Source organism: Capricornis sumatraensis, chromosome 21 (genome assembly GCF_032405125.1).
Source record: "Capricornis sumatraensis isolate serow.1 chromosome 21, serow.2, whole genome shotgun sequence".
NCBI classification, from domain to species: Eukaryota; Metazoa; Chordata; class Mammalia; order Artiodactyla; family Bovidae; genus Capricornis; species Capricornis sumatraensis.
Genome location: NC_091089.1, coordinates 42,657,785 through 42,673,897, shown reverse-complemented (window position 1 = coordinate 42,673,897; position 16,113 = coordinate 42,657,785). Strand labels below are relative to the sequence as shown.

At 42.3% G+C, this 16,113-nt stretch overlaps 1 protein-coding gene across 1 annotated transcript in view; it reads right to left on the bottom strand.

Moving 5' to 3' along the window:
• The window catches only part of ARHGAP28 (Rho GTPase activating protein 28), a 134,304-nt gene that overhangs the window by 45,371 nt on the left and 72,820 nt on the right, over positions 1 to 16,113 (bottom strand). Inside the window, exons 2-3 of the mRNA XM_068993659.1 lie at positions 12,986 to 13,188; positions 7,525 to 7,742 (exon numbers count right to left, since the gene is read on the bottom strand). Of these exons, the coding sequence (XP_068849760.1) occupies positions 7,525 to 7,742; positions 12,986 to 13,188 (421 nt within the window). The remainder of the gene's footprint in view (positions 1 to 7,524; positions 7,743 to 12,985; positions 13,189 to 16,113) is intronic.

Here is a 16,113-nt window from a genome sequence, read left to right as displayed (position 1 = left end):
CTTGCTTGTCCATATTTTCTAAATTTCCATTATACACTGTGTATTACTTTTATAATAAGGAAAAAGACCACATTTTTTGGAAGAAACACATACTACTGAGAAATTGACAGAAGAAATTTGGATCAAGATGACCTAGTCTCCTGCTCCTGTAAATTACTTAACATGTCAGAGATACTTTTCTCAAAGAGTATATCTAGAAACCACGAAACACTTCCATTAGCAGAACAGAAATTGCTGGATGTCCCTGGAAGATGAAAAGCAAGCAATAATGGTTTGATAAGGGTAGAGAAAAACTTGGGCCTGAAAAAAGAGTACAAGAGAAAAACGTGTGGAAGGTCAATGCTGATCAAGAAAAAGCACATCTCCAGGATGCAAATGTAATGAGCAGGAAGGCGTCGCCTAATTCAGAAGACAACAGCTGTTTAGGAGAAGACCAGGCAGCAGCTAAATATATTCAGGTTTCAACTTAACTGTCCCCATGGTGACAGACTGACTATCTTCTTCTACCTGCGACCACTTGGCCTGCCTCACTCCCCACTGTCTCTAGAGCTGGACCTCCAGCAGTAAGACTGGGTGGAGAGAAGAGGGAGGTGCACAGAAGGCAGGCCCCGGGCCACTCCCCTGGCCCACCAGGAATGTGGTCATCTCTCTGCCTTTGCTGGAGTCAAATATTGAACAGTTTACTGTACTTACATGCTACGGAAAAATAAGACTGTTCATAAGACTTAAGCCTCAGTGGGAAAGTGCCCACATTATACTTCCCTTCAGGGTCTAAGTGAAAGGAGAAGCACTGTTTCTATGTGGCTACAGTGCGACGTTTTAGGAAACCTAGAGAGGCTAGTTATGCATTTTTCTTGAGTACCTGGGGGACCCAAGAGAAGCTACAGACACTTCTATATTTTGCAGTTTGCCAGGGAAGAGGAATTGGTGCTTTTGAACTCTGGTGCTGCAGAAGACTCTTGAGAGTCCCATGGACTGCAAGGAGATCAAACCAGTCAATCCTCAAGGAAATCAACCTTGAATATTCACTGGAAGGACTGATGCTGAAGCTCCAATACTTTGGCCACCTGATGCAAACAGCCAACTCACTGGAAAAGACCCTGATGCTGGGAAAGGCTGAAGGCAAAAGGAGAAGGGGGCAGCAGAGGATGAGATGGTCAGATACCACAACCAACTCAAGGGATGTGAATTGGAGCAAACTCTGGGAGATGGTGAAGGACAGGGGAGCCTGGAGTGCTGCAGTCCATGGGGTCACAAACAGTCAGACACGACTGAACAACAACAGCAAGGGGAAATGAAAAATCTTAGTCTGAAGTAGCCAGAAACAGAAATGGGGAAAGAATGCGTGTAGGCCAAGTGCTTAGTACTCACTCAAGATGATCTGGGCAATAACTGGAAAATGACACTGGGAATTTAAACCCGAAGGGCAAACCTTTCCTTTGATAGGCATCTAGTCCAGGACTTGTGTGTATGGAGCCTGGCCTCAAGTTATAGGCATTGCCTGTACCCAGTTCCAGCTGAGGACAATCTCACCTTCCAGGAAGACACAGGTTTCAACCAGGATGAAAGTTCAAACAGCACAGAACTCAGAATGCCTTCCCTCATTCTGCTCTAATATGGCAGAAGATTCTAGAACTGTGATCAATATACTGGCTACAAACCATATGTGACAACTTAGGTTTAAATCAATTATGATTGAACAGTTAAAATTTTCATTCCTTACTTACACTAGCTATGTTTCAAGTACTGATGCCATATGTGGCTGGGGCTATCACACTGGAGAGCATAGAAATGGGTCATTTCCACTACTTTAGACCGTTCTAAGAGTTGGATAAAGAAGGCTGAGTGCCAAAGAACTGATGCTTTCGAACTGTGGTGCTGGAGAAGATTCTTGAGTTTCCCTTGGACAGCAAGGAGATCAAACCATTCAATCCTAAAGGAAATCAACCCTGAATATTCATTGGAAGGACTGATGCTGAAGCTCCAATACTTTGGCCGCCTGATGCGAAGAGCTAACTCATTGGAAAAGACCCTGATGTTGGAAAAGATTGACGGCCGGAGCAAAAGGGGATGACAGAAGATGAGATGGTTGGATGGCCTCACCAACTCAATGGACATAAGTTGGAACAAACTCTAGGAGATAGCGAAGGACAGGGAAGCCTGGCGTGCTGCAGTCCATAGGGTTGCAAAGAGTTGGACGTGGCTGAGAGACTCAACAAAAACAAAGACAGGTCTAAAGGCCAGGATTCTTCTGGGATGTTGTAAACGCACAGGCAAAGCTTAACTCTGTAGACGTGAGCTGCTCTGGCAACACCCCACTCTGGTTAATGTATCTAAGAGAAGACCTGACTGACACACAACCTAAAGTAACTAAAATTAGAATTGTTTTCATTTACGTCAGTTACCCAATAAGCACGCAAAAGCATGATGGCTGTGACGGACCACGCAGAAGCATGGCCAAGAGGAGCTACCCCTTGCCCAAGGTCAGGGACGGTGGCTGAGAGGAGGTACCCCACGTCCGAGGTCAGGGGCGGCAGCCAAGAGTGCCTGGCTGCGACAGCACAGGAGTGGCCAAGAGGAGCTACCACACACCCGAGGTCAGGGGCAGTGGCCGAGAGGAGCAACCCCATGCCCAAGGAGTGGTGGCTGCACAGAGGGCCGAGAGGAGCTACTCCACGTTCAAGGTCAGGAGGGGTGCCCTCGTCTAAGGTAAGGAGCAGCAGCTGCGCTTTGCTGTAGCAGCCATGAAGAGATGCCCCACGTCCAAGGTAAGAGAAACCCAAGTAAGACGGTAGGTGTTGCGAGAGGGCATCAGAGGGCAGATACACTGAAATCATAATCAGAGAAAACTAGTCAATCTAAACACACGGAACTCAATGAAACCAAGCCATGCCATGTGGGGCCACCCAAGATGGGCGGGTCATGGTGGAGAGGTCTGACAGAATGTGGTCCTCTGGAGAAGGGAATGGCAAACCACTTCAGTATTCTTGCTTTGAGAACCCCATGAACAGTATGAAAAGGTAAAATGATAGGGTACTGAAAGAGGAACTCCCCAGTTGGTGGGTGCCCAATATGCTACTGGAGATCAGTGGAGAGATAACTCCAGAAAGAATGAAGGGATGGAGCCAAAGCAAAAACAATACCCAGTTGTGGATGTGACTGGTGATAGAAGCAAGGTCCGATGCTGTAAAGAGTGATACTGCATAGGAACCTGGAATGTCAGGTCCATGAATCCAGGCAAATTGGAAGTGGTCAAACAAGAGATGGCAAGAGTGAACATCGACATTCTAGGAATCAGCGAACTAAAATGGACTGGAATGGGTGAATCTAACTCAGATGACCATTATGTCTACTATTGCAGACAGGAATCCCTTAGAAGAAATGGAGTAGCCATCATGGTCAACAAAAGAGCCCGAAATGCAGTACTTGGATGCAATCTCAAAAACGACAGAAAGATCTCTGTTCGTTTTCAAGGCAAACCATTCCATATCACAGTAATCCAAGTCTATGCCCCAACCAGTAACGCTGAAGAAGCTGAAGTTGAATGGTTCTATGAAGACCTACAAGACCTTTTAGAACTAACACCCATAAAAGATGTCCTTTTCATTATAGGGGACTGGAATGCAAAAGTAGAAAGTCAAAAAACACCTAGAGTAACAGGCAAATTTGGCCTTGGAATATGGAATGAAGCAGGGCAAAGGCTAATAGAGTTTTGCCAAGAGAACGCACTGGTCGTAGCAACACCCTCTTCCAACAACACAAGAGAAGACTCTACACATGGACATCACCAGATGGTCAACACCAAAATCACACTGATTATATTCTATGCAGCCAAAGATGGAGAAGCTCTATACATTTAGCAAAAACAAAAATGGGAGCTGACTATGGCTCAGATCATGAACTCCTTACTGCCAAATGCAGACTTAAATGGAAGGAAGTAGGGAAAACCATTGGACCATTCAGGTATGACCTAAATCAAATCCCTTATGATTATACAGTGGAAGTGAGAAATAAATTTAAAGGCCTAGATCTGATAGATAGAGTGCCTGATGAACTATGGATGGAGATTCGTGACACTGTACAGGAGACAGGAATCAAGACCATCCCCATGGAAAAGAAATGCAAAAAAGCAAAATGGCTGTCTGGGGAGGCCTTACAAATAGCTGTGAAAAGAAGAGAAGCAAAAAGCAAAGGAGAAAAGGAAAGATATAAGCATCTGAATACAGAGTTCCAAAGAATAGCAAGGAGAGATAAGAAAGTCTTCCTCAGAGATCAATGCAAAGAAATAAAGGAAAATAACAAAACTGGAAAGACTAGAGATCTCTTCAAGAAAATTAGAGATACCAAGGGAACACTTCATGCAAAGATGGGCTCAATAAAGGACAGAAATGGTACGGGCCTAAGAGAAACAGAAGATATTAAGAAGAGGTGGCAAGAATACACAGAAGAACTGTACAAAAAAGATCTTCATGACCCAGATAATCATGATGGTGTGATCACTCATCTAGAGCCAGACATCTTGGAAAGTGAAGTCAAGTGGGCCTTAGAAAACATCACCATGAACAAAGCTAGTGGAGGTGATGGAATTCCAGTGGAGCTATTTCAAATCCTGAAAGATGATGCTGTGAAAGTGCTGCACTCCATATGCCAGCAAATTTGGAAAACTCAGCAGTGACCAGAGGACTGGAGTTTTCATTCAAATCCCAAAGAAAGGAAATGCCAAAGAATGCTCAAATTACCGCACAATTGCAATCATCTCACACGCTAGTAAAGTAATGCTCAAAATTCTCCAAGCCAGGCTTCAGCAATACATGAACTGTGAACTTCCTGATGTTCAAGCTGGTTTTAGAAAAGGCAGAGGAACCAGAGATCAAATTGATAACATCCACTGGATCATCAAAAAGCAAGAGAGTTCCAGAAAAACATCTATTTCTGCTTTATTGACTATGCCAAAGCCTTTGACTGTGTGGATCACAATAAACTGTGGAAAATTCTGAGAGAGATGGGAATACCAGACCACCTGACCTGCCTCTTGAGAAACCTATATGCAGGTCAGGAAGCAACAGTTAGAACTGGACATGGAACAACAGACTGGTTCCAAATAGGAAAAGGAGTATGTCAAGGCTGTATATTGTCACCCTGCTTATTTAATTTCTATGCAGAGTACATCATGAGAAACCCTGGGCTGGAAGAAGCACAAGCTGGAATCAAGATTGCCGGGAGAAATATCAATAACCTCAGATATGCAAATGACACCACCCTTATGGCAGAAAGTGAAGAGGAACTAAAAAGCCTCTTGATGAAAGTGAAAGAGGGGAGTGAAAAAGTTGGCTTAAAGCTCAACATTCAGAAAATGAAGATCATGGAATCTGGTCCCATCACTTCATGGCAAATAGATGGGGAAACAGTGGAAACAGTGTCAGACTTTATTTTGGGGGCTCCAAAATCACTGCAGATGGTGACTGCAGCCATGAAATTAAACAACGCTTACTTCTTGACGGAAAGTATGACCAACCTAGACAGCATATTAAAAAGCAGAAACATTACTTTGCCAACAAAGGTCCATCTAGTCAAGCCTATGGTTTTTCCAGTGGTCATGTATGCATGTGAGAGTTGGACTGTGAAGAAAGCTGAGCACTGAAAATTGATGCTTTTGAACTGTGGTGTTGGAGAAGACTCTTGAAAGTCCCTTGGATGCAAGGAGATCCAACCAGTCCATTCTAAAGGAAATCAGTCCTGGGTGTTCTTTGGAAGGAATGATGCTAAAGCTGAAACTCCAATACTTTGGCCACCTCATGTGACGAGTTGATTCACTGGAAAAGACTTTGATGCTGGGAGGGATTGGGAGCAGGAGGAGAAGGGGACGACAGAGGATGAGATGGCTGGATGGCATCGCCAACTCGATGCACATGAGTTTGAGTGAACTCCGGGAGTTGGTGAAGGACAGGGAGGTCTGGCATGCTGTGATTCATGGGGTCGCAAAGATCGGACATGAGTAAGCAACTGAACTGAACTGCATTGAACTGACCCAATATCCTTGAAGTTTTAATTTATGTCATTATTGATATCACAATTAAGCAGAAAAGAAACCTAAATCAAAGTGATTAACTAAAAAAAAGTAAGAGCCACTGGATGGATTCTCAAGCTCTTGCTCTGCCACAGAGACTCAGTGCCGCACGGATGGAATCCGGCTCCCAGGGCCCCTGGGTGGGGTGCGCAGCAGTCACACCCAGAGTATGACTCCGTTCACGCCAAGAAAGTTCCTGACAGACGTAGATTCCCTTAGCCAACTTTTTCTTTGCCTGCACTAGAGTATCGAGTTCCCCTTTTCCTATGTATGAATTAGGTCCATGAATCCTATCTGCATAGAAAGTGAAGTCACTCAGTCGTTTCCGACTCTTTGCGACACCATGGACTCTAGCCTACCAGGCTCCTTCGTCCATGGGATTCTCCAGGCAAGAATACTGGAGTGGGTTGCCATTTCCTTCTCCAGGGGATCTTCCCAACCCAAGGACTGAACCCGGGTCTCCCACACTGGAGGCAGATGCTTTAACCTCTGAGCCACCAGGGAATCCCACAGTGGGACTTCCCTGGTAGTCCAGGGGTTAAGAATCCACCTTCCAAAGCAGGGAAGGTGGGTTCGATCCCTGGGTGGGAAACTAAAATCGCACATCCTGTGGGGCAATTAAGCCCATGAGCGGCAACTACTGAGTCCCGTTGCACCTCAGCTACAGAAAAAGGCCATGCACTGCAACTCAGAGTTACATGCTGTGACTCAGACCCAACACAGCCAAAATTAATAAGAAAAAAATATTTTTTTAAAAAAGAATTGCACAGAGGACGTATCCAATAATTATCTGTTGCATCAATGATGCAACAAATGGATGAATGAAGTAGATCAGAGCTAGCACTGAAACTACCACAGAAATAGGAGGACGTGACTCACAGCCTTGCAAGTAAAACTGTGGCCCAGGAACTGCCAAGGGTGACGTGGAATTTCAACCAGCCATGGCTCAGAAAACATTTGAGGCTGCCCTGATTTTTTTTGAATCATTATCTAGCTCACTTGATTAATGCTGTATCTCACTTTTTACCATTTTAATTTCTTTGAACATAAAGGGTACCCTAACCACTCTCTCATCCCCATCCCCAGTTAAAGCAAACCACCCAGATGTGCTCATGAGACTTGGGTCCACTTTTTCAGGAGTGCATTGCCTGTCCACAGAGCTTCCACTTAGCACTCAGATTTAAGTAAAGGCTCCCTGGAACCCATCCACAAAGACGTGCTCCATTACCAAAGAAGTTATCCTCCAACTTCAAAAGAAGGGAATAAATTTTGTGTGCAGGGAGCGTGCTGCATGGGGAATAAGAAATAGTCACTTAAGTTTATAAAATCTTGCATGGTGCTGTCTGCTTCAGTTTTCTCTTTTAAAGCTAGAGGATGACTATGAACTTTCCTGATATTTTTCCCATATTCTCCTCTGCTCCCCTAATCATACCTTTTGAGCCCTGTCCATTACTTACAGGAGATTCGCTGGCTCCGAAGATGTCTCTGACATCCCTGACAGATTGCTTGTTCTTTTTTCTCAAGGTTTGTGTGTAAGTATTGTATCTCTTCTTCACTGCAGCTGCCTGGGTTCGAGTCAAAGTAGAGAGCAAGGCTTTGCCATCTTCCTCCTCATCACCCGAGATCAGGGTTGATAAACCCACATCTTGCAACCACTCTGCTTCAAGTTCTCCTTCTGTAAAATGAAGTTGCCAAAAGAAGGTGAGAATATTCTGTGATTCGATGACGAATATATCTGTAAGTCTGTAGACATCAGTGAGTAAGAAGTATCAGTAAACAATATTAATAAGACCATCCTGGACCCTGAGGACATTATGCCAAGTGAAGTAAGTGAGACTGAGAAAGACAAACACCAAACACCATATGATCTCATTACACGTGGAGTTTAAGAACAAAATGAAGCCAAAAGCCCAAGTGCATAAATACGGAGAATAGACCGGTGTGCTTAGCAGAGGCAAGGGGTCGGGGTGGGCAAGATGGGTAAAGGTGGTCAAAAGGTACACACTTCCAGTTATAAAATAAGTAAGTCATGAGGATGTAATGCACAGCATGGTGACTATATTTAATAACATTCTATTGCGTACTTGAAAATTGTTAGGAGAGTAGGACCTTGAAAGTTCTTACCACAGGAAAAACAATTTTGTAACGATGTGTGATAATGGATATTAACTACATTTACTTTGGTGACTGTTTTGCAACCGTATATGTATTCAAATATCTAATCATTATGTTGCATACCTGAAACTAATATAATGGGAATAGAAGGCCATTGATAACATCTCTAAAAACTTAACAGTTACAACCATTTTTTGTGGTGACTATTGAACCCTTCCCCTGCAAAACCGGGATCACAGCAAGGATATAAACTGTCATTACTTACTTTCAATCAACTTATATGGAGGCCTTACTGGTATGATAAGGCAAGATTATAAAAAACAACAACGTAGAAGTCAGAAAGAAAAGAGTAAAACTGTCTCTATTCCTCAAAAATCTCTCTGTTTATTTAGAAAATCCTAAGACATTTAGTAGCAGACAACTACTGGTAAGTGAATTTAGAAAGATAATGAAATATAAGGTCAGGTTACAAAAACCAATTGTACTTTTGCACAAGGAGCAAACAATGGAAAAATGAGAGAGGAGCGAGAATAAAAGAGAGACACCAATTTACAAGATCCCACAAGGACTTTCCTGGTGATCCAGTGGTTAAGATTCCACCTACCAATGCAGGGGACACAGGTTTGATCCCTAATCTGGGATGATCCCACAAGCTGTGGAGCAACTAAGCCCACGCACCACAGCTACTGAGCCTGTGCTCTAGGGCCCAGGGGCCAGAACCACTGAGCCCACGCACCCCAGAGCCTGTGCTCTGTCGCAAGAGAAGCTGCTGCAACAAGAAAAGAGCCCCCAGTTACGGAAACTAGAGAAAGCCTATGCGCAGCAGTGATGATCCAGGGCAGCCAAAAGCCAATCAGTCAATACTTGCACTTTCAAAAAACGAAAGGTGAAAGATTTATATGATATTAACAGAAACCAAAGTATAAGCACAAATAAAATTGCTTCTACCAATAAAAAATAAATAAACAAAAATAAAAAACAACCCACTAAGAATATGAATAGGCAAGCCACAGAGGGTGAGAAAGTATTTGCAATACATATATTTGACAAAAGATGAATCCAGAATATACAATGAATTCATAGAAGGCAGTAATAGAAAGATAATTTTAAAAAACAGTCAAAAGATTTTACAAAAGCCAGATATAGGAATGGAGGAGAATAAGCACTAGAAAAAGTGTTTGACATCATTAGTCATCAGTGAAATGTAATTACAACCACAGTGAGATACCTCCACATGTCGCTAGAACCATTCATGTTCACAAGTCTTAAAGCATCAACATGTTCAAGGACTGAAGCAACTGGACTTGTTGTCAGACACGGCAGGGAGGAATGTGAAACAGTACAGCTACATTGGGAAAAGAGTGGCAGTTTCTCATGTATGTAATTACACATATTCCATGAAAAACGCATACATCCAAGAGAAACACAAATACATTTCCACCAAAAGACTTTCACAAAACTGTTTACAGCAGCCTTATTCATAATGGCCAAAGCTGTTAACAACCCACAAGTTCACTAACAGTTAAATGAACAGACAAATCATGGCATATTCATACAACAGAATATTGCCATTATGGGTTGAACTGGGTCCTTGGAAGATACATGGAAGTTCCAACCACCAATTCAGGTGAATGTAAACTTCTTTGGAAATAAGAGTCTTTGCAGGTATAATGAGGATCTAAGCTGAAATGAGGTCATACTGGAGTAGAGTGGGTCCTTTATCTGATATCTCTCTCTAGTCGCTCAGTCAACTCTTTGCGACCCCGTGGGCTGTAGCCTGGCAGGCTCCTTTGTCCATGGGATTCTCCAAGCAAGAATACTGGAATGGGGAGCAATTCCCTTCTCCAGGGGATCTTCTCGACCCAGGGATCAAACCTGCATCTCCTGCATTGCAGGCAAATTCTTTACCATCTAAGCTCCAGGGAAGCCCTTATCCGATGTAGCTAGTGTCTTCATAAGAAAAAGAGAAGGAACATGGACAACAACACAGACAATAGGCTATGCGACCACAGAGGCAGAATGGCATGTACTGTCGACAAGCCAAGGAACAGCAAGGATTGTTGGGAACACCAGAAACTAGGAGAAAGACATGGGACAGGCTCTTCCCTACAGTCTTCAGAGAGCGGAGGGCCCTGCTGACCCCTTGATGTTGGACTTCTAGTCTCCAGACCCCAGGAGAACAGATTTCTTTTGTTTTTAATCACCTAGCTTTGTGGTACTTTGTTACAGCAGGCCTTGGAGACTGATGCAAACTATCCCATGATAATAAGCAGTGAAACAGTGATACACAGAAGGAATCTGAAAAATACAATATTTGGCAAAAGAAGCCAAACCCCAAACTGATCTATGCTGTAGAAACATCAGAAGTGTGGCTGTCTCTGGCCAGGGACAGCAAGTCACGAGAACAATGAGACTGGGGAAAACCACGAGGAAATTTTCTGAGTTGACTGGAGTGTTATTTCGATTAGTGTGTGGTTACAAGGTAGCATTCGTCAAACCTCATTGAACTGCACACTTAAGATCTGGGCATATGCTTCAAGAGACAAAATATCAGTAAAATAAAATTTACACTCGAGTTAGCTTTTTGTAGACGTTTCTGTTGGTTAACCTTGAAGATGTTTTTTTGCATGCTCTAGGCTGGAGCAAATGAAAAAATATATATATTGAAGAAAGAAAGAACCAGGTTTCTCACCCTTGGAGAAGGGAGTTATAAATACAGAGAAAGGGGAGACAACAAACTTTGTTGGATTGGAATCAGAACTTATCAGTAAGAACTCACAATTTTTAATACGGATAGTGAGCTAGCTAGTGAGATGGAAGAAGTGGAGAACAAGAGGCACTTTTCTTTATTTGTCTTTCTGGATCCGAAAAGGCAAAATGTAAGGACATAAGCAAATGGCGTAAAAACAGCCTTCTCTGAAGGAGGATGGTTCCCTTAACTAGATTCTTATTAAATGTGTGGTGGGCTTTTTTATTTGTAATCCTAAGTGAAATATCCTAATTGTGGTAAACCCAAACTATTTTTCTTCAGATCTAAGAAGGACAGACTTGGAGAAAAGAACAAAACTTTTTTTTTAACATTTTAGTTTATCTTGATAGTTGTTTTGAGGTTGCTGCTGCTGCTAAGTGGCTTCAGTCGTGTCCGACCCTGTGCAAGCCCAGAGATGGCAGCCCACCAGGCTCCGCCATCCCTGGGATTCTCCAGGCAAGAACACTGGAGTGGGTTGCCATTTCCTTCTCCAGTGCAGGAAAGTGAAAAGTGAAAGAAGTCGCTCAGTCGTGTCCGACTCTTTGCAACCCCATGGACTGCAGCCCACCAGGCTCCTCCTTCCATGGGATTTTCCAGGCAAGAGTACTGAAGTGGGGTGCCAGTCACTGGCTAATGGAAACATTCTTAGATAGCTACTTACTCAACCACCTTCAATTTTCCTTTGCTTTTTTTTTTTTCTGTTTCTTTGGGCCATGCTGCAGGGCATTCAGGATCTTAGTTTCGCAACTAGGGGTCAAACCCAAGACCCCTAAAGTGGAGTCTTGACCAGTGGACTACAAGGGAAGTACCAAACTACCTTCAGGTTTTCTTACACATTTACTTGTGGATAGGTAGTACCTGGAGAAGATAACCTATGCTTTTTTTTAACTTTTTATTTTGTACTGTGAAAGTCACTTAGTCGTGTCTGACTCTTTGTGACCCCATGGACTATATAGCCTGCCAGGCTCCTCTGTCTATGGAATTCTCCAGGCAAGAATATTGGAGTGGGTAGCCTATCCCTTCTCTAGGGGATCTTCCCAACACAGGGATCAAACCCAGGTCTCCCACATTGCAGGAGGATTCTTTACCATCCGAGTCACCAGGGAAGCCAATTTTGTACTGGACTATACCCAATTAACAATGTTGTAACAGTTTCAGGTGGATAGCAAAGGGACTCAGTCATGCACATCCATGTATTCATTCTTCCCCAAACCCCTCTCCCATCCAGGCTGCTACATAACATTGAGCAGAGTTCCCTGTGCTGTAAAATAGGTCCTCCTTGTCCCATGCTTTTAATCTCAGGTGAGTGATTTTGTTCTTTTAGAAAATTATGGGCAATAAAGATTGAGGGCAGGAGGAGAAGAGGGTAACAGAGGACAAGACGGTTGTATGGCATCATGGATTCAATGGACATGAGTTTGAGCAAATTCCAGGAGATAAGGAAGGACAGGGAAGCCTGGCATGCTGCAGTCCCTGGGTCGCAATGAGTCGGACAAGACTAAGAGATTAAACAACAACAAATACTTTTTTGGTTCCTCAAACTTCTTGTTTAATTTCATTGGAAACTAGTGAAACCAACCGATCTGACATGACATTTATCTTGTGAAGTACAGATTATCCATTCTCTAAATACATTAATACTAGTAAGTGCTTCAAAGTCAAATATTTTTTTTCTCCAGAATTATGCTGGCAATTTTTCTTCTGTATCTTTCTTTGGTAATTAATAGACAAGTGTGCACATGTAAAAACCTCAAAATTAGAATACTCAATCTGCTAGACAATCACGATTCTAATCCACAGCCAGGTACAGCCTCCCTAAACGGTGATATGTCAGGGATCAATGTGGATGGTTGATAGCCCCCCTTCAGGTTGTGTCACCTGCCGAGAAGCCACCCTGAGCCAGACCAGCAGATACAAACCAGCGGGAGCAGGAAGCTGGTACACCACAGTCTATCAATTCACTGGTTAGGCTACTCGTGGAATGACGTCCACCTGCCAACAGAATAAGAGAGCATGTACGAGGCTGCACAGTGGGGACCAATCTGGCATCTCACCGTCCGGGGGCTTGGCCTCGGCAGGCGTCTGCTCCTCCTGAGCCCCCAGGCTGGTCTCCTTGATGCTTTCTATTTCCCGCCAGAAATCCTCCATGGAGGCGCTGTCTACGGAGGCTGGAGAGTTGGAGCGGCTGAACGCCGGGGACTGAAGGGACTCATTGGAGAGCATCCTGTTGATTCTTCGGCAGCGAGGGATGGACTTTCTGAGGAAAGAAAAGCATTGAGTATCGGTCAATGGAAATCAGTGTCTCATGTTATAAATCACGCTAAAGTTTGGAACTAAGGGAGAGAAGGAGTTAGTGTGACGGAGAGAGGTTTGAGGGAGTCAGGTGGCCCCATCCTTTCATCCTCTCTAATTCACAATGACTTTGTGGCCATGTGGGAATTTTTACAAAAATACTTTCTATGACTTTTACACACCCATAAGGAAGTTGCTTATATTAATCAAAACACATATACTAAAAGTTAGCTTCTATAAATGTCCAAAGAGTGAAAAAACAAAAAAGCTGGCTGTGCTTGGAATCCTAGATTTCTCAATCACCTCTAGTAGAAATTTCCAGAATTTGATCACTGATCCTGAGACTGTACCTGACTAGAAGCAGTTCTAGGTTTACACTGAGTTAGCCAACTTATTTTCAAAACTCAGAGCATTTCAGAAAAATGTAAGATATCCACTTTAATTTTTTTATTCTGTGCTGTGTAATAATTTGAGGTAGTTTTGTTTGATAACTAGGTCATAAGAGTTCTTCACTGAGTTCTTTATAGCTTGACAAGACAGACACATTCTAGTGATTGAAATGCATATGAAATCAACACAGGTTACCCAGACAGCTATTGCTTCCTGTATTATTTTTGGGCTGTTAAGTCTTTCCCTTTTCCATCAAGACCAATACTGAAAACCACCAGCAAATTCATAGAATTATAAGACATCTACTTCTCAAAACTGTAATCAATTACCACTGCTCACAAAGCCTACTGCCCTCTGTAAACTGTTCAGAAAAAATATATAGATGCCTAAAACTTTCTCTAGTTATAGAATTTTTGGAGGGAGAAGGAAATGGCAACCCACTCCAGTATTCTTGCCTGGAAACTAAGAGTTTTTTTAGGTTTATTGTTTAAAAATGAGTATGACTGACATAAAAGTCTAAGTAATACCCAATTTATAAAGCAGAAACTGAAGGTCTTTCCCTTCTGTATCACATCATATTGTTTTACGAGATGCTTTGTTTTCACCACTCAAACCATGTCATAGATATCTTTTCCATGCCAACACAGACATACCATCTCAATGGCTGCATGGACTAGAATAATTTATCTTAGAAATTAAGCAAACACGCAGATATACCTCAGCACCGCAAATATGTGAAGAAGTGAGAAATCTGGGAACTATTAAGTGAATCTTAGAAGATAAGGAACATATGTACTTAGGATTAACAAGGACTGTTTTCATTTACTACAGTTTCTTACTCATGCAAAGGGAATACTGGTGGAATCTCAGAGAAGAGATCATTATAAACTTCTGCTGAGAGCAGGGCGATTAGATGAGCAATGCAGGTCACGAACATCTGCATAACACACTGGTCTCATCTGAGACAACCCACCCCCCCAAAATCCTTTAATTGCAACGGTCAACTGTTTTTTTTGGCAAAGAAGTCAGACAGCATTTTTGGGATAAGCACATTTGGAAGGGTTCTCGCTTGTTTGGTGAGGGATCCGAATACTTCCCCTTCACCCCAGGGTAGAGTAGGGACCGTGACCTTCCAATCCTGAAGTATTACATAACTGCAACGTTCCGGCTCATCCAACACTTTGAGGAGACTTACAGCTTCATACCTCACCATATTAGGATAAACAGAGCTTCAGTTTCATCAGCTGTTTGTAATTTTTTACTCCAAAACAATACCAGGAAGACATTATATGGAAAACAGAATGAGACCGTTACACAGCGCCATATAGCAACTTTTGTTGGGAAACACCATGAGGTTTAAAATTAGATTTTCAGTGGATGGTTAATTACCACAAAGTCAAAGTGCCATTAATAAAAAAAAATTATTCCATTTCTCCTCCATATCTTTTAAGAAATACCTTATATAACTATCTGCCTTGAGTTAGTATTTTACGTCAGAACAACGTAACTAACATGTGAGTGTAATTCTCCCTTCATTCCTTATCATGCCACTATTGTCATATATGTTACTTCTTCACGTTTATATCCCACAATAGTTATTATAAAATCCTTATAGTATTTGTCAATCATTTACAAAAACAGTAGGTGAAAATAACTTTTTGTCATCTTTTAAAAACACTGACTTAAAAAATGCTGAACTTTATCAAGCTCACATAAATGAAATAAAGTCAACAATTGTTTCAAAGTTAAACAAGTAGACTTTTATGTTTATCCTTTATGGTGTGCTTCATCCTCCCTACAAGGCAATGTAGCTGTAACAGATCACTCTAATCGGTTTTGCAAACCTCCTTTGATATTTCTTCAGCATTTCTTGTACTACGGATCTGCTGGCAACAAATTCCCTCATATTTCTTTCTGAGTGTGTCTTTCATTCACTTTCATTTTGGATGAATATGTTTGCTGGGCTCAGGACTCTAAGCTGGCAGTTTTTATTGTCTTTATAATCCTTTTAAAGCTGTCATTTCATTGTTATCTGTATTCATGATTCTGATGAAAAATCATTTATAATCCTTCTTGATATTCTTCTAAGTATAATGTTTTTCCTCTCTAACTGCTTTTAATACATTTTTTCCCTTTACCTTTTGTTTTTAGAAGCTTAATTATGAAATGCCTAGATTGTGATTTTATTTCTATTTATTCTGTATTGTGGCTCAGTCGGTAAAGAATCCACCTGCAATGCGGGAGACCTGGGTTCAATCCCTGGGTTGGGAGGATCCCCTGGAGAAGGGAAAGGCTACCCACTCCAGTATTCTGACCTGGAGAATTCCATGGACTATATAGAGTCAGACATGACTGAGTGACTTTCACTATTTTGCTTAAGGTTTGCTGAGCTTCTTGAATCTATGGGCAGATGTATTTCATCAGTTTTGGAGTAGTCTTATCCATTTTTTCTTCAAATATGTTTTCTGTCCAAATTTCTCTCTCTTCTTCCGGAACTCCA